The following is a 23,571-nucleotide window of genomic DNA, read 5'->3' as shown; positions in this document are numbered from 1 at the left end:
AGAATATGAAGGATGACACTATATTCATGATAACCCAGATTAATGCAACTGACCTTAGCTTTTAGTGTTTTTTTTTTTTTTTTTGAGAGGCCCCAGGGAGGCAGTGATTGCCCCATCTTATTAATGAGCCCTCATTCTGAGTTTTAGAGCATGAAGTAAAGTTTTGAACCTGGCCTTTGTAGTATGACTTTCACTTAAGATAGAGTTGGTGTCTAATTTCATAGGGCTTCAGATACATTTCACAAGCAAGGGGACTGAGAAAGATAATGTTTTCTACTTGAGCTAAAGTGTTACCCCCAAATTAGAGAGAAACACTCTAATGTGTTAAAACCAAATATTTTTTTCTAATTCTAATTTTAAAAATGATCTAGCGAAATGGAACCAGACAAGATATGCATATTTACATATTTTCATTAAAATGATTTAATCCAAACTATAACCCCAAGATTAAAGGGGTCTCGAAGTTGGACAGTTCCCTACTCTCATGAGCTAGTATTTCAGTGGTGTTATCATAGTTGCATAACCCCTTTATCATTATTTTTGAAAAGTTTCTCCTGTTTGTCACCAGACATTTACATTGAACTTTTCTTTATTTTTATTTTATTTTATTTTATTTTATTTTATTTTATTTTATTTTATTTTATTTTATTTTATTTTATTTTATTTTATTTTATTTATTTTTTTACATTGAACTTTTCTATTTCCAAATTATTCATATGGGAAAAAGGGGTGTTTATTCAGTATCTGCACAGGGTTGATGGTGGGGTGAAGATGCAGGTGAGAGGTTAACAGTATCTACTGAACCACCTTACAAGTAATGTTTGAAAACACTCTCCCTTTTAAAAAGATACAGAATCTATATGAGGGCTTTCCCACCGACTGGTGAAAAGAAAAGAAAGATTCCAGCAAAATAAGGACTATTTGTTAAAAGGTCCAATAGCCCTTCAGTCTGTAAAATTCAGCCCACATACAGGCCCTTCCTCTGCGGGGACCACCAGCGATTCACAATTTCATGTAATTAGGTTAGCCAAGTTCCATACTGGTCTTCAGAACTTCCCAACCTGGCAACTTTGCTTTAAACTAGTTTAATTGCATGAGCATGGTGTTCTCCAAAGTCGGGACTTTGGATTCACATCACTGCTCTGCCATTTGCAAACTGTGTGACCTTGGGTATGTTAATTAACCTCTCTGAGCTTCTGTTTCCACATTTGTGGGACAAGGTTAGAAGGATCTGTCCTGCATAGTTGGGAAGATGATGAGTTAATTTCTGTGAAGGCCTTAGCAGAATATGGCACACAGAAAATGCTTGGCCATGAGGCTTCGTGTGATTTACTTAACTTTCAAAATATGCCCATCCTTTCCCTGGGAACCAGGGAGTCAGCTTGAAACTGAGGAGAACCAGCAAAGGGCACCGCTTTGGTGAATGGGTGAGCTGGAGCCTCCTTTGTGCTGTTCCTTCAGCAGCTGTCGGCCAGATTCTGAGTCTTAGAAGCTGAGCTCTCCGTTTTTCATACTTCATCTTACATTTCACAAATAGTTTATGCCCTTCTGTTTTATAACAGGTGCCAACATTTTTTTCCTTATCTTGGTTAGCTCCAGACTTGTTGTCTCTGCTTTTCCCAGCTGGATCTAGCATTTTCTTCCCTCATCCCCTTTAGTAGGCCAAGACAGGAATTATTTCAACATATGAAGCGTCTCGTTCCCACCATCTGGTTGGGCTTAGTGTTAATCCAATCTCCCAGACCTGGGACCCATCACAGAGTCACAGGTGTTAAACACCAGTGTCATGTCGCTCCCCAAGTATTCCCCCAAGATGCTGCCAGAGAACAGTGAGACCTCTCCACGCCCCCTCCTTGAGTTAGGGCAGTTCCCTTTCCAAGCCTCTCCCACCCACAACCTCTCTGTCCTCCACCACATTTGGCTTAGCGCCTGGACCATGGGAATAAGCTCTCATTTTAAACTGTAAAGCCTTGAATGGCTGACAGGTGATTCCACTTATAGGGATGCCGTCTTAATGCTCTGCCCCAAAGTGAGAACTCCCACTGCTCTGCCATATATAGGCCCAATCTCCTCTCGGGGCTTGGGTCCACCCTAGCCCCATGCCAGGGACTGGAAGGGTCTTGACACTCGTGGATATAACCCTCAAAGATGTCTTCCTGGGCCTAAATGCCATTTATGCCCATTTGCCAACAACACACTGCCCTTTTGATATCTGATTAGAAACCTGGCTCTGGTCGTTGCCTTGGTTACAGCTGTAGTGGCCTTAGCTCAGACCTCAAGCATCTCCACAGCCTGGTCAGTGGCCCAGCCCCAGCCCCTGCTCCATCAAGATTCCTCAGTCTGGTGCCAGGTCCTACTCACACTGTCTCCCAGCCAACTTCGAGCTGTCTCAGCCTGCTTTCGGGCTGGCTCGGGCTAAAATAAAACTCCTGTGGCAGGTTAGCAGCCTACAGAGCACGCTGTACCCAGATCTCCAGAGCGCTGCAGGGGCTGAGGATCCCAAAGCCTGCTGATGAGCGTTTACAGTTCTCAGGCTGGTACGGAGTCCATCTCCATGAACCTCAGGGTGGGAAATGCTGCCAAAGATTCTTCTCCAACAGCAGCACCCTTCACCTGATTAGAGGATCTTCAGAACCTCTCATTTCCAAAAAGCTCAAGTGTCAGAGAGCAAGTAATTAACTACATCTTACATTGTGATGCTTTTTGGCACCTTGCTCAAAGGGCCTTCTTCCTTTTTTTTTTTTTTTCTTTTCTGATCGACTGATGTTCAAGGGCTTCCAACTGCCTCTGATTCCTCCGTATGCTTCAAAGGGGTCATTATCGCTCAACTGTCATGGCCACTTGGCCCATATGCTCTGAAACCAGCCTTAAGCAAAAGCTTTCCACCCACCCCAGATCTCTGGCGTGCTCATTTTAGGTCACAAATAGGCCCTCTGGCCCCCTCTTCAGGAATTAGATGCGGTCTCATAGCAGAAGCGGTGTTCAGGGTGGAAGAGATTTAGGCTTTCAGTTATGCTTTTGAGATTTTCTTTTTATCAGGCCTCCTCAGGACCCCAGACAAATCCATTTCTAGGGCTAGGTATTTAGCAAAGGAATAAAATCATGTTCTCAGAAACATCTTTCCTGAGTGTCTCAGTTTGTCACCATGGAGAGAACTGATCTGTGCTTACTTTCAAGTTTTAATACCACCTCTCACCTCTCCTGCACACATAGTAAATGGGTTATGGTTCTCTTGTGGCTGCCCGGGGGAATATTCCTGGGGATGTATTCCCAATGAGTGATTTTACTGACCTGCCGTTCTCTGTGTGCCTGGCTTTTGGAGTGCCATACCATTTTCTGGGCCAGACAGCTATCAATGGTGCATTTTCAACTACTTTTTCATTACCAGGTAGCAAGGGGTAACTAAGACTGGAGACCAATATAGGGTTTCCCTTGGTTGTAGATCTGCATAGGGAGGCTGGTGTCAAAGGAGACTCATGTGAATGACATCATCCTCATTTTTCAAAGACTTTATCTTCGTGGCTTAAAGATACTCCCTGATGCTCACAGAGCCAGGCCCAGCAATGCGTGGGCCAACCCACCAGTCTTAAAGCATTGAGAATGCTCTACGTTTCCTTTTCTCCTCTCTGGTTCCTCAGGGTGCTCACTTTGCACACTTGCTAGGGCATGTCACCTAACATACAATCGGAATCCAATTATGTAGGAATATTTTGTTCCTATTCTTTTTTTCTAATGTGGTGGTGATCACTTTTTACATGCTTTTAAAACTTTATTTATATGTCATTTTAAACTCAGCCAAAATTTGCAAGAATACTATAAAGAACTCTCATATAAGCTTCACCCAGGTCTAAGTTATTACCATTTTACCAGATTTACCTTATTGACCATTTAAGAGTAAGTTGCAGACATTATGCCCCTTTGCCCCTAAATACTTCAGTGTGTATTTTCTAAAACCCAGTGCATTTTCCAGAGTTAACTCCCATCAAATAACTATAAAGTTCAGGAAATTTAGCTACTGATACAGTATTATCAACTAACTCATGGTCCACATACTAATTTATTCCAATCCTGTCTTTTTTTTTTTTTTTTTTTGAGATTTTATTTTTTTATTCATGAGAGACAGAAAGAGAGAGAGAGAGAGGCAGAGTCACAGGCAGAGGGAGAAACATGCTCCATACAGGGAGCCCAATGCGGGACTTGATCCCAGGACTCCAGGATCATGCCCTGGGCCGAAGGCAGACGCTAAACCGCTGAGCCACCCAGGGATCCCCTCAATCCTGTCTTTTATAACTCTTTGCTTTCTGGGACCAAGATTGAATGTTGGGTCCCTTATAGCATTTGGTTGTCATGCCTCTTCCATCCCCTTTAATCTGGGCCAGCTCCTCAGCCCACTTGATGGTTTTCTTGCTTTAGAAATTGAAGCATTGAGAGTATAGTGAGGTTCTGTCCATTATCAGCTTCCTGTTTCATCATGTCACTGCTCCCAGAACTCAAATATTTCTCTAGAACATTTCTCTTTCTCTGGCCCTAAAAACTTAGGCCAGCGTATGTCAGCATGCAGAACGGATCACAGTTGGCTACATTAAATGTGTCCCAAACTGTGGCAGTCACATCCCCTCTGGACTCAGACAATCTGAACAGTGAGATTTACAATCACTTGTTGCAGTACCAAGTTATTCTCAAAACAGCAGAAATCTTTTATGTTCCATTCACTCCAGGCAATCTGGAATGAGGTGGTATTTATAGACCAGGGTAAATGATACCAGAACTCAGCAAAAGCCAAAATAATACCGGGTGATGAAATTGGTGTGACTTTTTGGAACAGCGAGGTTTATACTAAGCAATGATTTTCTTCAAGCAGATCAGCTCCTACTACTAGTGTCAATTATAAATAGACAGCGGCTGAGCTGGTGACACTGAGATTGATCAACAAAGGAAAATTATTTCTGGAAAATATTATTTCTAAAATACCTGTCTTAAGAGAAAAATTAAGAGTTCCCTAAAATCTTTACCTTTTTCTTTCTCTTTAATTTTCTATGAATGAATTTGAATCGTGAAGAAATATGTGAATAATTGCTCCCAGTCTTTACATTATGAAAGGAAATTTCTTTTGAGGTCTGATATACTTCTTTATTTTTTATAGAGAGTATGAACAGAGTTCCTTCCCTCCATCTCCTTAGGGAGGAAAAGAACAATTTTCCTGTCATGCTGAGATGTTAGTTTGATGCTAACCTGTCAGCATGCCATTAGGGTGAAAATATTTTGTTGTGTTTTCTTTATTTGGTCTCCCTGGCTCAAATGTGTACGTATTTGTCAACCAGTTGATGTAGTCCTTTGAGATCGTTGGGTCTGGCATTTTCACTTTGGTTCTCCTTTGTCCAGAGCTTCCTTTCAGTGCCATGGAAGCCAGCTGCAATTTTGAGGAAGATCTCTGCAACTTTTATCAAGATAAAGAAGGTCCAGGCTGGACTCGGGTGAAAGTAAAACCAAACATGTATCGGGCTGGAGACCACACATCAGGCATTGGTAAATCAGGAGTCTGTGCTTGTGGGGATGCTGGGGGTTGGGATGGTGTTCATGCTCCATCTGCCATTCTTACTCCACACCAATCAAGACAGTGACTTACAAAAAAAAAAAAAAAAAAAAAAAGCAAGCAAGAAAGAAAAGGCAGCTATAAAGAAGCAAAAATGATTGGTAATCGTATGTTTGGCCATTTTTTTAAAAATTGGCATTTAGGTTGCTATGCTTGCACAACAGTCTGCCAGTTCTTTAAACAGCCAAACCTTTAGAAATTATCTTGCTCTTCCCTTTAGATAGATAAGTATCTTTAAAAAGCTATTAGATTCCAATTACATAAAACATCCAGAAAATGCAAATCGTTAGAAACAGAAAGCCAATTCTTGGTGGCCAAGGGGCTGGGGAGTTACTGTTTAATGGGTAAAGAGCTTCCTTTGGGGGTGACGAAAATATTTTGGAGCTGGAGAGTGGCACTCGTTGCCCAACATTGTGAATGTACTAAATGCCACTGAATTGTAGACTTTAAAATGGTTACAATGGTAAATTGTATGTTATGTGTATTTTACTCAATGAAAAATAATTTTGTACGGCACTAAAGGCTATAAAAACTATTGGAAAAGGCTGGGGGTAGGGGCACTTGATGGTTATGTCTACAAAGAACTGTAAGAAAACCAATTTGAGCTCCCCTGTGTAAGGATTAGCTACCTAATTACTTTGACAGCATCCCCTGTGAAGCCCACTTCTGTAGAGACTGGTGCAAAGAGCTTGTTTCAAGGCTTAGTGTCTAGTTCATTTATTCAATGGCTATTTATACATTGGGCACTGGGTGTGCTCACCACACTCTGATGACACTTCAATTTCAGAGTAGCGTACTCACACAGGCCCTAGGAAGGGCCTTAAAAGGGGCCCTCACAATTTTATACTTGTAATCATGACTTCTTTTCTTACAGGTTGCTTAACTTATAGAAATACAGGCACTACAAAGACCTATTGTCACCTTGGCCAGACTCACTCCTGGAGGATACACTAGTGAACAGATCAGGTCCTGTTCTCACTGGCTAGCAATCATCTCAATGAGCAGGAGAAGTGTTAGACAATTATATACACAAATAAACTTATAATTTACACATTGCGGTATGTGCTATGGAAGAAATGAAGAGTGGGCTCTGAGAGAGAATAGGAGAGAGATCCTGAGAGGAGAGAGTATTAGCTGGGAGAGTGGGAGGAATCCAGGCAGAGGGAACAGCATCTGTGAAGTCCTTGAATATGGGAAGAGCTGGACAGCCCCAGCAGTGAGAGGGTTACAGCGGCTGCAGTGGGCAGGAGAGTGGAGGAACATGATGTTAGGACATACACCATGGGTGTGGCAGGCCAGAGGGAGCATTTGGGATTTTTTTATAAAGGAAATGAGAAACCATTTAAAGTTTTTAAGTAAAAGAAGAGTAGAATTCAATTCGGGTTTCAAAAACATTGTTCTGGCTGTGCATGGCCATCTGTATTAGTCCACTCGGGCAGCCATAACAAAGTACCACAGCCTGGGTGACCTGAACAGCAGAAGCGTATTTTTTCATGGTTCTGGAGGCTAGAGGCACAAGATTGAGATGCCATCAGGGTTAGTCTCTAGTAAGATCTCCCTTTCTGCCTTGTAGATAAATGGCACCTTCTCATTGTGACCTCACATGGCCTTCACTCTATGTAAACCAGTAAAGACAGAGAGAAGTCTCTGGTGTCTCTTCCTCTTCTTGTGAAGACATCAGTTCTGTAGGATTAAGGCCTCACCCTTATATCCCCATTTAATTATCTCCTTAAAGGCCCAATTTCCAAATAAAGTTGCATTGGGAATTAGGATCTCAACTAATGGATTTGTGGGGGGACATCACTCAGTCCATATCACTACTTATATAAGATAACCCAAGAACCTTTTGTCAGATGAATTAAATCACTGGATAAAAAACCAAACTAAATACAAAGACCAAGGGAACAGAAGGAAAATTGATGAGGGGAGGAGCAGAAAAAGGAAAGAACGAAAAATAGATATTATTTTTTTCTTTTCTACCCAGGCTTTCTAGAATACGTGGATCTGTTTTAAGTTTACTGTAGGGGTGATGGAGCAGGTGGGAGGGGAGGTTCTTGACCTTATGTTTCTTTTTTTTTTATTTATTTAAAGGAAATAATTGTTCTTCCTTGGACCCTTTTCTTGCACAGAGAAGGTACTTGAAGATCTTTTCTGGTTGAATGGCAGGCTGAAACAAAATCGATTTTGGGGATGACACAGATCAGTCCCTAAGAATACTCATGTAAAATAATCAAAATTCGAAGGACTATCAGACCAGTCTGTGATCTGTTTCCACTAATCACTGCAGGAATAAGAAGGAAAAATCTACTCTGGACCTTACAGTCACTAGGACCCAGTATTAGGTACTCAGTCTGTGTCACTTGATTGACCCAGACAGCTGGAGCTCCAAGATGATTTCATCCCTTTTGTTTCATGAGAAGCACAAATCCTAACTGATGACTAGCATCTGAGCATATTGCAGATGGAAATCTATACTAGTTTATGAAGTTTACTGAAATTGAAGAAGTTTTTTTGATAATAGAGTCACAGGATATATCCTGTCACTTAAGCCACAGATATTACATAATGCATCCTATCATTTAAGACCCATGGAAATAGTCTCTGTTGGCAAATTCTACTGCTCTTAACCAAATTTTGCCACTTGACACTTTGGCCTAGATTATTTAAATTTTTCATCACTGATAGCCTAAATGTTTTGTCCTGTTTGCAGGGTACTACTTGCTGGCCAACACAAAGTTTACATCTCAGCCTGGCTACATTGGAAGGCTCTACGGTCCCTCCCTGCCAGGAAACTTGCAGTATTGTCTACGTTTTTATTACGCCATCTATGGGTTTTTAAAAATGAGTGACACCCTGGCAGTTTATATCTTTGAAGAGAACCACGTAGTTCAAGAGAAAATTTGGTCTGTGCTGGAGTCTCCAAGGGGTGTTTGGATGCAAGCTGAAATCACCTTCAAGAAGCCCATGCCTACCAAGGTATAGTAGAGCCAGTGCAATGCTTTGCCCCTTTGTTCATCTTTGGTTTCTGGGCTGGGTTAGTGAATTTCTGTTTAATTATTTTCAAATGGTGATGTTTTATTTTTCTTCTGACAGCCCCACCGCTACACTCTATCTGAGCCATGCACAAGTTATATTACCTATAAATTCTTTTCAGTTTTCTGTCTCAGAATCATGGCCACCGAGAGTGTTTGCTTGTTTATTTCTCAGATTCCCTGAGAATAGACCAAAGATGGTGAATTCATGGATAGTCCAAGTTCAACAGCTAAACTTTAATTTGAAGCCCCAATTCTGTGTGTGTGTGTGTGTATCACACACACATGCACACATGTATGACACACATAGGAATACTAATCACTGTATTATAATTTATAATACTAAATTACTTTAAAGGGTGAAATCAGTGAGCCTGATTTTATTGAGGCTTTAAGCTCAAAAGCTTAAAGTTCTACCTTAACACAAGGTAGAGAAGCTCAGTAAAAAATGAGAGTGAGCCCAGATGGAGAGAATTTATGTAAGGGTACCATCAGCCGCTGATTCTGATAGCAATGAGAATACAAAGAAGTATTTACTGCAAGGGGGATATAAAAGAAAACTATAATCTCCCCAAGTTTAACAACTCCTAAACTTAAGAAAGTTTTACAGAAGTAATAAATTCTGTCGACTACAACCCAGATATGAAACCAGTATGGGAAAATTCATTTTGTTTCAGCCCATCATTCAACCAGAAAATGTCTTTCAAGTACTTGCTCTGAGCAAGAATGCACTCAAAAAAAGATATGAGAGATCCCCTTCTTCAAATCCCCACAATGGGAACTCAAAATATATTGTTAAATGAATGAATCCAATCAATTGATCACGTTTATTAACCAGGAATTACCCAGGCTCCCTAGGGAAAGATACAAACCTAGAAGATTAGTAGAACCTTCTTCACAAACTTTAATGGCTTAGGCTTGCTTGCTGGTTATAACCATCCAGACAGAACATAACTTCATCCATCTGCTAATGAAATTTGGGACACCATTCCTATCATAGTGATGCTTGCTTATTTTTAGTGCATTGGAGTACCCACAAGGGCATGATTAAATTCTCACAGTGATTAATCAAAGATCTTTGAAAATCTTTTTTTTTTTTTTTTTTTTTTTTTTTAGATCTTTGAAAATCTTTACGAAGTTCTTTTCCATGGCTAGGCAAGAAGAAATTGTGATTATCATGACATGGCAGTCTCAGTAATTGGCTTCTTTTTTTTTAAGATTTATTTATTTATTTAAGAAAGAGTGCATGAGTGGGGGAGAAGGAGATGGAGAGACTCTCCAGTAGATTCCCTGCTGGGCTGCTGAGCATGGAGCCCAATGCAGGGCTTGATCCCACAATGCTGAGATCATGACCTGAGCTGAAATCGAGAGTCAGATGCTCAACCGACTGAGCCACCCAGGTGCCCTGTGACTTACTGACTTCTAAAAAGGGTTGAGCTAATTTACCATACTTCTAGCAGAACGTAAGCATACAAGTTTTATCACAGTCTCATAGGCACAACTTGTCTTATTTTTATGCTAATTAAACAGGTAATGTTATTTCAGGCCTCCCCTTCTTAACTCCGTTGTATATTGATCATGTGGCTAGAGTGAGATATTTGGTTTGCCCCCTGGATGATAGGAGAAGCTAGGTGATGTTTCTGGTGTGAGGTTCCCATTTCTTCTTAGTCTAGACTCATGCTCTTTAATCTTATTGCCTAGCCAATTCCAAACATTTCCTGGGTGAGTCTATCTTTCCATAAATGTCATCTGACCTTTGCAATGTCATTGAATTTCCTCTTTGATCTGTTAGTCCTGGAGGTATCCAAGTCTCTCTGCACCTCTTAGGGATCCCAAAGGCTTAAATTGTTTCCCATTACCAGTTATTTACTCTGGCAAGTAGTATGGTAATACACACACACACACACACACACACACACACACACACAGACGCGCACACACACAGGAACAGACATGCACCAGATTCACATAATCAGGGACACACCAGGAACTAAGGAAATATTCATTATACTCCATACCCTGTTATGCTAATGTTTTTTTAATTTTTTTAAAAAAGATTTTATTTATTTATTCATGATAGACATAGAGAGAGAGAGAGACAGACAGAGACACAGGCAGAGGGAGAAGCAGGCTCCACACCGGGAGCCTGACACGGGACTCGATCCCAGGGCTCCCAGATGACGCCCTGGGCCAAAGGCAGGCGCTGAACCACTGAGCCACCCAGGGATCCCCTAATGTTTTTTTTTAAAGTTGGGGGATATAATAAGGATTTTACTCATTCATTTGACTTTCATTTGTTTATTCATTCATCCATTCATTTATCCCTTTATTCAACCAGAATTTATTAGATACATGCTCAGGGCAGGAGTTATAAAGATGAGTGAGGCTCAGACCCTGCCCTTGAGGAGGAGATCACAGACAACAGAAGACTAAAATACAGATACGTAAGCAACTAACAACAGTCCAATCTCACTGTCTCATGGAAGGGTCTCATTGAGAAAAATAGAATAGTTCAACTAATTGGACATTTAAAAAATAATAACAAGTAGAGACCCAGCCTGATGAGTGGATGGTTAGGTTCAGGCTGTCTGGATTCTAATTCTTGCTCATGCCCCCACCCACCCTACTTCATCCTGTCCCCCCATAACCTCTAGAAACCTGCCCGCTCCTTTAGAGTGTGTCCCTGCTTTTACCTGATGCCATGGAATGGGAGCAAGCCCCTCAGCCAGTGAGGACTCCCTGCACAACTTGCCGTTTGTCTCTTGGGCTGCCTTCCAGACCCTCCCAGCAGCTGCTTTGTTCCCTTCCGACCACATGAGGAAAAAGGGATCTGGACCCTGTGGGGGCAGGGAAGTTCTTTCAGCCTTGGAAGGAACTAGTCATACATCTGGCCCCAATACCAAGAGGAGAAAGTACAGTTCACCACCAGAAAACTCGACATATGTCTCAAGGTGGCCTGTAGTTCTTGGCAGGTCCCTGCTGAACAGAACCAGCTCCTCAGAGAGGGAGAGAGCCATTTGACAGCCACCATGGGGGCCCTTACTTATGTAACATATACAGGTGGAAGTAAGATGCAAATGACGTTTCAGGGAAGGGATAAAATGAAAAGTCAGAGTTGCCCTTACTACTCCGTCCTCCTGAATTCAAACTCCAATTGCACCTCTTTTTCTGGTGGTTTTCTTCCTGATTTGGGAATATTTTCCTCTTTAATTTTAAATATTGTATTTCCACATCCATTTCTTGATTCATTAACTTGAATAGTGTTCCCTGCGAAGAAAGATAAGGACTTTAGCTTACTTATACTATTCCTTCTCCTTTTTTCTCTCTTCACAATTTTTGGTTATATTGTATTTTTCACTTTTGGTGCTCTTTACAACTTTAATACATGTAACCATCTATATTTGGACCCGTAAACTCTAGATAGTGTCTCTTAACAGCCTCCTATGTAAGATGAATGAATCTTCACATCTACATCTCCCTTCACCTGTCTTGCCCCTTCTCTTGTCACCGTCTCTAAGCCATACAATAGCTTTTACATTGTCATGGCTTAGAATATTTATGTTCCTACAGTGAAGGCTTCTGGTGTTGCCAATGGCTGGATATCCAGTGTGGGTCGCCTTGGCATTTGGAAGACGACAGTTCTGCCTTCCGGTAGGGACGTCCCTCACAATACTCGGTTTTTCACATCTGCAAGTAATGCAACCCCAGATTATTTCCACACATTTCCAAATGGCCCCAGAAGTGCCAAACCATCCTTGGATGAGAACCATTGGTCTCTAAGTTGATGCTGAAAATTGAAATTATATTCTCACCTTACCTGCAGGCCACTCTTGTCCTGCTCCCATCTGTGCTCTGCCTGGCAATAGAGTTTTTATGAGCAAAACGCGCTCCAAACCTCCCCACCCTGGAGTAACCTTTTGGCTTCCTGTTGCTTTTAGGGAAGAGACTCCGTGTGCTCTGACACCAACCCCATCCCCAGCTTCACCTCCTGCTCTCTCTATTCTAACCATACTGCGAGTTCAGTTCCAGGAACTCACACCTCTCTCCTACCTTGGATAGTTATACACCCTGTGTCCTCTGCCTAGGCTCTTCTTAAATCAATCATGGCTTAAACCTCACTTCCACAGAGAGTGCTTCTCTGACCCTGCTCCCCAGAATAGTTAGGGCTCCCTGGGCATTCTAAGCCTCTTGTTCATCATCTTGGAGACAGTATAACACACTGATTAGGAGCAAAGACACAGGAGTCTCTCTGGTTTCAAATCCTAATTCCACCTATTATGGGCTTTGCAATCTTAGGACTTTTTAAAATTGAGGTGCAGTTGATATATAGCATCATATTAGTTTCAGGCATATAACAAGGAGTCAATATTTGTATATATTGTGAAATGATCACCACAGTACACGTAACGTGTCACTACACAGTTACAGATTTTTCCCTTGTGATGAAAACTTTTAAGGTCTCCTCTCTTAGCAACTTTTAAATATGCAATACAGGGCGGCCCGGGTGGCTCAGAGGTTTAGCGTGATCCTGGAGACCGGGGATCGAGTCCCATGTCAGGCTCCCTGCATGGAGCCTGCTTCTCCCTCTGCCTGTGTCTCTGCCTCTCTCTCCCTCTCTCTGTCTGTGTCTCTCATGAATAAATAAATAAAATCTTTTTTAAATGAATAAATATGCAATACAATATTGTTAATTACAGTCACCATGTTGTATGTTACATTCCCAGGACTTACTAATTTTATAACTGGAAGTTTGTACTTTTTGATCTCCTTCCATTCATTTCACCTACTCTCCACTCCTCACCTCTGGCAACCACTGATTTGTTCTCTTTTGTCTATGCACTTGGGTTTCTTTTCTTTTCTTTTTTAGATTCCACATATAAGTGAGATCACATGACATTTGCCTTTCTCTTATTTTTCTTAGCATTAATGCTCTCAAGGTCTGTGTTGTTATAAATGGCAAGATTTTGTTCTTTTTCATGGCTGAATGATATTCTCATATTCTTATAAACCTGTTTCTTCCTTACCTTTCTCATCTGGAACCCTAAACCTAACAGCTACTTAGATCACAACTGTTTACTAATTGTGGGATGACTCTCAGATCCTGACTTTTGAGCAGTGTTTGTTGACCCTTGGCACAATCACCTGGGAAACTTTAAATGTTCATTGTCCATCTCTCTTCTTACAAAAATATAATCTTCCTGAGGACAAGGGCCTTGTCAGCCTTGTCCATTTCTGTATCTACAGCATCTAACACTGTGCCAGGTGCAAAGTAGATCATCAGAAAAATTTTGTTCAATAAATTTAGTTTGATATCTATGTGGACAATGAATAAGTAGATGACTAATGAAAAGAACAATGAAAAATGACTTAAGAAAAGGAACAAATGGACTTTCTAAGGCTGGTAAGTGGCATAGCAGGATTTTACCCATGTTTATCCAGCTCTGAAGGATGCCCTTTGGCATGGGTTTTTATTAGTTTTTAAGATTATTTTTAGATTTATTTATTTGAGGGGAGCTTGGGGGGACAGGGAGAGAGAGAATACCAAGCAGATTCTGCACCAAGCCCAGATCCCAAAGCAGGGCTCAATCCCATGACTTCAGGATCATGGGACTGAACTGAAACCAGGAGTCAGATGCTTAACCAACTGGGCCACCCAAGCACCCCTGGCACAGGTGTCTTTAGATGCTCAAGGTTTCTACCCAGTCTCAGAGAAGGCTTATTCTTGAGCAGCTGCAGAAAGTGAGACTCCCTAGTGTGTCTTGAGGCATAGGCACCTTCTGCTATTTTATTTAATTCTTACCACATTCCTGCAAGGGAAGTGAGACATTTCCTTTTGGTGTCCTGGCCACCCTAGATGCAGAATCAAATGGATCCAACGTCATGTTCTGCAGAAGTGAATGCCTAAGCTCAGAGCTTACTGCACTGTTGTAGGAAGGAGCCTCTGCTTCATGCCCTCGCCACCCTAAAGCTGGTCAAGTAGTCAGGACCTAACTCAGAGTGAACAGCTATGTTTTCATACCTGTGTCCTGGCTTAAAAGCCTTTTTAAAATTTTGACTACACCTGGCTTAATCCTGGTCCTAATTCTCACTGGTGAAAATGTTGGGTAGAGGGACGCCTGGGTGGCTCAGTGGTTCAGCGTCTGCCTTTCACTCAGGTCATGATCCCGGGGTCCTGGGATTGAGTCCCGCATAGGGCTCCCTGCAGGGAGCCTGCTTCTCCCTCTGCCTATGTCTGCCTCTCTCTCTCTGTCTGGGTCTCTCATGAATAAATAAATAAAATCATAAAAAAAAGAAAACATTGAGTAGATATTTTTGAGTATCTATGCTGCATATTCAAAATAATGACAATGAGCCCTTATATTTGCTTTGCTAGTTAGTATAACCTGCTTTCTTGAATGAGTCATGTGAGCCCAGAGCTGAGCTGAGTGAGAGGCAGCATGGGCCTCAAAGAAGACAAAACCATTGGCCTTTCCCCTACATGCTTCTCTTCCGTCACTCCTAATATATACACACTGCCTCATCTGTGCTTTCCCAGATGCCTTCTATTCTGGATGCTTCCATTCCTTTCTTTCCCCTAGAAGTCCTTATCCAGACTGTTTTAAGGACAATGGGCTGGTTCAATTAATAACTACCTGCTATTTCCATGGACGGTCTAATGTTTGATGGAAACTCTAATATATAGCTCTTTAAAGAAATGGTAGCAATGGCAACAATTTCCCTGAGGCCATTCTAGCAAAGTAGCCGTATGGACAGATTCTGTGTACTATTGGCACAGCTGCCCACAACAATGGGAACCTTCATAAAATGCTCCCTCGGTGCCGGGGACCATACTGAGCACTTGATGTATGTTGCTTCATTTGATGCTGTGACACCTGAGGAAGGAAGCAGTATAGCTCCACTTAACAGATGAGGAAAGCTGAGGCAGAGTATTAAGGACATTGTTCGGTAGCACACAGAGCTGGCTGAGATGAGAAGTAAATCCAGGTCTTTTTGAATTCAGAATCCATGTTGTTTTATACCAGGACTTTATGCCCCTCAGCCCTCTCCTGGTTGAAGGCATAGGATTGGCAAGAAAGAGAGCCCAGCCCTACCTAACTCAAGATTTGTAAAAATTTTGAGAGCTTTGGGCAGCCTGGGTGGCTCAGCGATTTAGTGCCACCTTCAGCCCAGAGCATGATCCTGGAGACCCAGAATTGAGTCCCATGTCGGGCTCCCTGCATGGAGCCTGCTTCTCCCTCTGCCTGTGTCTCTGCCTCTCTCTCTCTCTCTCTCTCTATCTCTATCTATCTATCTATCTATCTATCTATCTATCTATCTATCTCATGAATAAATAAAATCTTTAAAAAAATTTTTTGAGAGCTTTATCATTAATGCCCAGTAGTTCTATTTTAGAAATAACTTTGGCTTCTACAAGGGATCGGAATCTATGGTGGGCCACCACAGACAAAGGAGGGCTTTGGGGTAGAGGGAAATACAGAGTAATGCTTAAGAGTTCTCGTGAGTGGGTTCTCTGCCACTTACACCTTCATAATTTGGGCTAATCATGTGATCTTGCTGAGCCTCACTTTTCTTCATATGTAAAATGGGTATACGAGTAGTACTTACCTCAAAGGATTATGGTGGAGAACAAATGAAATGTGTCAAGTAAAGCCCTTAGCACAGCATGTATTAAATTAACTGAACAGAGACAGAAGGAGAGAGAGAGAATGCCTGAGACTAAAGAATATTTTTTCTATGTCCTGATCCTCATCAGATTTCATAGGCAGCACCTCTACAGTATGTGGACAATTCTGCATAATTCTTGATTTTTGCTGTGCAGTATTCTTTAAGCTAAAAATAAAGTCAGGATTAAGTCTTTATTTTAATAGTACTAAGCTTTCTTAATGACACGGCTGTGTTTACAGTCATGAACAGCTTATAATAAATTTTTTAATGTCTTTGAAACATTTTGAAAGGCATGAGTCATGAGATGGTTTTCTTGATCGGTTTTTCCCCAGCACATTACTAAATGGAGGGCAGGTTATCAAGAGTCCCCTTGAGACCTTTATACACTAGGGACATTAGTAAGGAGAGAGAACAATTCACTCCAAAATGCTTTCCCTAAAAACCAAATGTCAGGAGAAACTGGAGTCATTATCAGAAATTCCATAAAGAGAGAGCACAGACATTAGCCTTTGTGTGTTCAAATCCTTAGTTTAAAATTATTCTTGGTCATTATAGCATATATATTAGGTCCTGCAATATTTCCTGGCCTGAAGCTAGTTTTCTCTTTAACAAAGATCTTCAAATGGTCTGTTAATTAGAAGCACTGGGAGCAACTCAAGATTGTGTTGGTTAAATATTTCCTTTGGAAAAAAAAATTGTTAACTGGTCCATTAATGAGAGAATGACCAGCCATTCTGTTTCATCTGAGCTCAGCTTAATGATCTTTGGGTTAATGGTCAAACCTTCTGAGTCTACTCTGCTATAAAATTAAAAAACAAATAAACTTTAAAAGTCACTTAAGGATTTGGAGAGAACCCCTATCTGGCCAGTCTGAGAAAATATAAATACATTTAATTTTTTACTTCACAAGAAACTTATGTCAGCACTTCTCAGGATATCCCCATAGTACAAATCATTTGAGTAGTTCATTGAAAAAATGTTCTGTGGTGGAAATTTTGCACACTAGCTCTCTTCCTTGTACACATGTGAAGATTCACAATGAGCAGTAACGTATTAGAAACTCTGGTAAATCCTACACTAAAGAACCCTGCTGAACTTCATATAAGGAGGAATTCCTTTAGGGTGTTTAACGTAGAATTCTTGTCTTCTGTTGCCCCTCTTAGCATCATTATACTACTACTATCATAGCATATTATCTACTTACCTGCCTGTCTATATTAATCAGACCGTAAGTTTCTAGAGAACAGAGAGCCTTGTCTCATTTGTTTCTAAATTTCTAATGTGAACATAATTCTGTAACAGGGTGGGTACTCAACAAATAGTTGGAAAGTGGAACTGAACTGTCAATGAATAGGGTTGATGGCAAGGAAGAGCACAGAGGTCCAAGGAAGAAGCAAGAAGTTTCTGCCTTTGGATCACACAAACCATGATCACTTCTAGCCCAGCACCTGAGCCATCTGTCCTGCAAGGAATAGGAGTGACCACTTACAGGCAGGAGTTGCTTGCTTGAGTGGATATAAGGACACACAAAGACATGTAGATATGGAGTCTGATTTGGGGCTTTTTATGATAATATTTATTAAAACCAAAAGCTGTGACTCTTCTCTTGGCACCAACTTTCCATCCTTACCTGGAATCATTTTGCTATTCCCAATGACTGATGGGGGGTTTTACAGGGCTTCTTGATTTTCTGGATGCCTTCCATGGACCCCAACACAGCTTCTCTAGCCTCCATTCTGCAGGTGTGGTCAATGATGCTCTCACTTTTGCTCCCAGTGCTTCAGGCTTCTCCCACCTTGGTCCCCTCAGTTTCTGGGAGTGTTCAGCAGCTACTTTCGTCTCCTTTCCCTCTCTGGGGTCTCAGCACAGCTAGAGAAAATACCACTGGCTCTCCAATGTCCCCTCCATGCTAATAGGAGAGCCTTCCTTTTATTCCTCTCTCCTCTCAGTGACTTCCTTCCTCACCCTCTGCCCTCAGACATTCAGATTCATCTTCACTTGCAGCTTTCCAACTTGATTCTCCCTGCCTCAGTCTCAGGATGTGACCTCACAGATGCATGTCCCAAAAGGATGAAGGCTTTCAACACAAACTCCTTTGATTCTGTTTCTCCCCAAATCCTCCTTTGCCTCTATGGGTCGCCTGGCACATGTGACAGGAAGTATTACCCTTGTTCTTAGTCAAAACCAACCAGTCTATCCATATGTGTGATTTCACCATCCTGTCACCTGTGGGACCTTATTTCCTAAATTATTTCTTTCTCATAAACCTTCAGTATCCACAGTCCTTTATACACTGCCAAACTATGTTGGCCACATGAACAAACAACCAACCTTCCTTTTACTTTTTTACCCATTTAAATTACCACCCAATCCCATGTTTTGTCTTCAAACTTCTTGGAAAACACATCTTCAATTAGTGTCTGTACTCCTGTGCAGGTTCTTATTTCTGAAATCCTCACCTTCTGACCGGTGCCTTCCTCCTACAAAGTATTTATCAACAACAACTATTTCCCACTGATGGTGCTACAGGAATCATCATGCCTGAGAAGATCCTACCCTACCTTTCTCTCAAAGTCCCATTTCAAGTGCCTCTTCCTCTTTGAATATTTAATAAATCATAACTCATGTCTTACTTATTAGCGTGAGATTTGTAGAATAGGAAGACTTGGCTTCGAGTCTTGACTCAGGCATTAATGATGTAATTCAGAATGTCATATCACCTCTCTGTGTAATAAGGATATGTTTTTGGGTGACCCACCACATCTCTTCTACCACATATTACATTTTTAGGCATCTTAATGTCAACAACTGTCTTTTCATACTGTGTAGCACAGCCCTTGTGGAGAGCTCTCTGTAGCTCCTTATTTCCTCTTGGGATAATCTTCTCCTTTTAGCAAAAAACTTGATGAAATTTAAGTCTGTGGTTTGGATTTGTGCTTTTAAAATCTTCCTTTTAACTTTGCCCTTTAATGATGAAAATGCAACTAGATGTAAAATATCTTGGCTTCTGAAAGTCTTAAAGTCAATACTTAGAAGTTCATTCAAATAGAAGAGCAAGTCTAGTAAGTTTCTGAAGAGACTTCTAAATAGGTGGCCATTGGATAACAAGACATCCTGCTCTAAAGGGATTAAGGAACCAGAAAACCAATGTGTAGACAAGATATATGAAAGGTGATAGATTTCCTATCACATTTCTTGATGTCTGGGTACATGGAGAAATGGCTGCCCTAGGATATTAATGTCCTGGTATAATTAAAGTAGGGCCACTGAGTGCAAAGTAGAAGTAGCAAGATCATTAACTAATGACAAGATAATCAACACATTATAGAACAGATTAGAGTAGTTCCATATACATAGCAAGGAAAATTATACTGTCAAGTGGAATAAGTTTTAATGTGGAACTGAATAAAAAGACGAAGTATGGAAAAGGAGACTCCTCTTGAGTTTTTCAAGCTAGACTTGGTGTCAGTTGTCAATCCAGGAATTCTCAATTACTTTAAATATGAGCAACACGGGGTTGAGATACTCGAGCTTTCCTTTTCTCTCCTTTTAGGTATTAGTTGAAGGCTTCTGCATTTCATGTCAACTTATGGGGGAATTACTGGGAAGACTGGTTTGCACAACTGCTGGTTGCCAACACAGCTTGCACGAGTGTAGCATCAGTGCATTCTTCTAGAACTTTCCCAAGGAATTAATCTCCTGGGGTATTGCTAGATTACCACATTTGTCCTCCCAGCACAGTGGAGAAATCTGAAAAGACATCACAGGCATTCTTTCCCCATGGTTTTATTAACAAACTTAATGAAGCAATCATTTATTCCAAGGATTGCTTATGAACCTGAAAGCACTACCTCCTCTATACTTTCAAATTCCTAATCCTGTGAATATTTCCAGATCTTGAAATGGCTACATTTTTAGGGAGACTTTTCCCAAGTTCTTATGAGGCAACATTATTTTTTGATGTTCACACTGAGATTCTCTAGGGATCCTCTGGTTTTCTGAGCTCTTAAATCAGGTAAAGTATTTGCTGGCTTTGGGAGCTGTGAGCTCCATTCACTTGCTTGGAAATTGACAATTCATAAAAGTTAATAAGACTTTTACCCAGAGAAAAACACCATCTTTTCTTTTGCATAGAAAAGATACCTCCAGCTTTTTCTCCCTCTCTTGTGTGACTTTCTCTGGCAATTTTCTGCTCTATCTTTTCAGTACCCACCTCTAAGAGAAGTCACTCCAGATAGTCCCCAAGCTACTTTCCCATGGCATCCCCTGCCGCACTGCTATTGAGCGGTGACTCTGATTTTCTGTCTAACGTCAGGTTACATGTGTACCCATAAATACTCAAGGACACACAACGATTGTGGCCCACCCTTTTCATCTTAGTCTTTAAACCAAGATATTTAATTCTCTCTTAGTTTCATTCCTCAGATAAGGATGGCCTAATGAATGTCTGTGAAAGGCAAATGTCAGGCCAGGAAAAAAAGTTTGCAACATATATGGCAAACTCTTAGGATATTTGATATATGTATTTACCCTAATAAATCAATAAGCAGAAGGTAATAAGGAAGTGGGCAATGGATATGTACAGGCAAATCAGAAAAAAAGAAATACTACTGGGAGCATCTGGCTGGCTCAGTTGGTGGAACATACAACTCTTGATCTCAGGGTTGTCAATTTGAGCCCTGTATTGGGTGTAGAGATTACTTAAAAAAAAAAAAAAGAAAAAGAAAAATACTACTGGAAAATAAATGTACAAATCTATCCAACTTCATTTGTAGTCTGAGAAATTTTAAGAATTATAAAATAGCACATTTGTCTATCAAATAGGTTTACATATTTTAAAACTATAATACTCTGGAGTATGCTGTTCCTAATAATAGTTATATCCATACTGTATACTGTTTGTATTGTTCAGCTTGTCAATTAAAAAGTATATCTTTTGGGGTCCCTGGCTTGCTCAATCAGTTAAGCATCTGCCTTTGGCTCAGGTCATGATCCCAGGTTCCTGGGTTGCAGCCCCATGTCTGGCTCCCTGCTTCTCCCTCTTTCTCTGCCAGTCCCCCTGCTTGTGTTCTCTCTTTTTCAAATAAATAAATAAATAAATAAATAAATACATAAATACATAAATAAATAAATAAAATCTTTTAAAAATTAAAATAAAAAATAAATCAGTTTGGACCAAAAATATATGTATATATGCATATATGAGTCATATCTATGAATACTTAAAATATATATATATATAAATAAAACACATTATCCCAGAAAGGTAAGGATGCAAGGAAATAAGGATTTTCATAAACTTTAGTATGAAGATACATTGATAATAATATTTCTAGATGACAATTAAATTACATGTCTCAAAAAGAAAGCCCCCAAACATGAATACAGTTTTGTTTTTGTTTTTAGAGAGGGAAGGGGGATGGTAGGAGAGGGATAGAAAGGAGAAGGAGAGAGATAATCTTAAGCAGACTCCATGCCTAATACAACCCTGAGATCATGACCTGAGCTGAAATCAAGAGTCAGACACTTAACCGACCACGCCACCCAGGTGCCTCACATGAATACCTTTTGACGCAACAATTCTGCTTCTTGGAATTTACCCTAAGGAATGAATCACGGTTATGCACAAAGATTTAGATACCAATATTCCTCACAGCAGTATGTATAATACTAAGAAATTAGAAACTGCCCAATTCTCCATCAGTAGGAGTTGGTCACATAGGTTGGGGCAGGCTACAAAGGGCTTAGTGTTATGCAAGCTTTAAACCACAGCCCTTCATCCAGTCATGGATCTACACTTTGCCTTGGGAATCAGTGAAAATCAGGCCAAAAAACTGTCTCCCTATCTCAGACATGAGTAGAGCAAAGTCAATATTCCTGCTTGGGTATTACGGTACCAGCTGTCCTCTCCTGACCCCAGGAGAAGTTCCAGAGCAGGGCTGAAGGTCAGGATAAAGACCTAGATTCTTCCTTGTTTGTTGTTTCTTGACTGCACTCTGTGCGTCTTCTGGTAGAACTGGCGTTTTTACATCTCCATCCAAGTAACCTACAACAATAGCTCCATAGTGTGATGTCCATTAAATTGGCCATTACCTTAAATTGCGTGGGTTAGGGAAGGGTTCAACCAAGGGTCCTTCCTGAGGGAAGGGGCCAGAGATCAACCAGCATTTTTTTGTTCAGCCTGCCTGCCTGCTGACGAGAGTATATAAAAAGCAGGAAGGCATTCACACCTTATTTCCCTTCAGTGATAATGAGTGACTGATGGGATAAATATATAGAACAGTGTCCTCTTTATTAGGGTGTGAGTCAGACCCTAAAACACTGACAATCACTTTTATTTTTAAATTTTTTTAAAGATGTTATTTATTCATTGATGAGAGACACAGAGAAGCAGAGAAATAGAGGGAGAAGCAGGCTCTCTGCAGTGAGCCTGATGGGGGACTCGATCCCAGGACTCTGGGATCACCACCTGAGCTGAAAGCAATGCTCAGGGTCTGAGCCACCCAAGTGTCCCAACAATCATTTTTAGTATCAACCATCTACCTTTGTCTAACGTTCATTTTTCCAGAGGCCTCTCACATTTATTTTCCATTTGGATCCTCAATATTAATTGTGTAGATTAGGCATTGTGTCCCCAGTGGGAAGACCAGAAATTTAAGAGTCAGACAGACCTTGCTTCCCAAACAAAGGGAAGGGAATGAAAACAAGTGCAAATGAAGCTAAGGTGGGAGGTGTGGCTGTGGGGAGTTGAAAACATTCTTTCCTAGGCGCCTAAGTGGAGGCAGGGTCATCAGCTAAGGCAAAGAAGAATGTTGGCTGAGGTGAGGGAAGGCAGGCAGGAGAGGTTACTGACTGGTAGCTTTTAAATTTAGCCACCATCCATGTAAGATTTGGGTTCTGGTGCCGGGTTCTGGTACCGAGTTATGAAAAACTCCTTATAAACAGACATGAGGCAACCAGACAGGAAGCTGGTTGTAAATGGAGGTCAAAGACACGTTTGGTCCACTGCTATGAACTGAGGAGTTTCCAAATCACACCCTTCAGAATAATTTTTTTTAAACTGAGGTATCATTAGCGTATTACATTCTATTAGTTTCAAGCACACAACATTGTGATTCAGAATCACAGTTTTGAATACCTAAAGCAAAAGGGAGAAAAGAGACTGGTGGGTATAATGAAACGTGCCCTATCGGATCTTTGGAGCGCGATGGTTTGCATCTGGCTCTGCAGCTGGACTTGTGTGATCTCGAGTTGGTATCACAGGGTCTCTGGGCCTTCCCA

General features: G+C 41.0%; 1 protein-coding gene across 3 annotated transcripts in view; it reads left to right on the top strand.

Moving 5' to 3' along the window:
- MAMDC2 (MAM domain containing 2) overlaps positions 1 to 23,571 on the top strand; it is a 148,385-nt gene that overhangs the window by 87,600 nt on the left and 37,214 nt on the right. For all 3 annotated transcript variants that reach the window (XM_072838466.1, XM_072838459.1, XM_072838476.1), the window contains exons 8-9: positions 5,383 to 5,526; positions 8,304 to 8,569. In XM_072838466.1, the coding sequence (XP_072694567.1) occupies positions 5,383 to 5,526; positions 8,304 to 8,569 (410 nt within the window). The remainder of the gene's footprint in view (positions 1 to 5,382; positions 5,527 to 8,303; positions 8,570 to 23,571) is intronic.

The sequence above is a fragment of the Canis lupus genome, chromosome 1, assembly GCF_048164855.1.
Source record: "Canis lupus baileyi chromosome 1, mCanLup2.hap1, whole genome shotgun sequence".
Taxonomy (NCBI): Eukaryota; Metazoa; Chordata; class Mammalia; order Carnivora; family Canidae; genus Canis; species Canis lupus.
The sequence above is the reverse complement of the archived record's forward strand: the minus strand, read 5'-3'. Positions and strand labels throughout refer to the sequence as shown.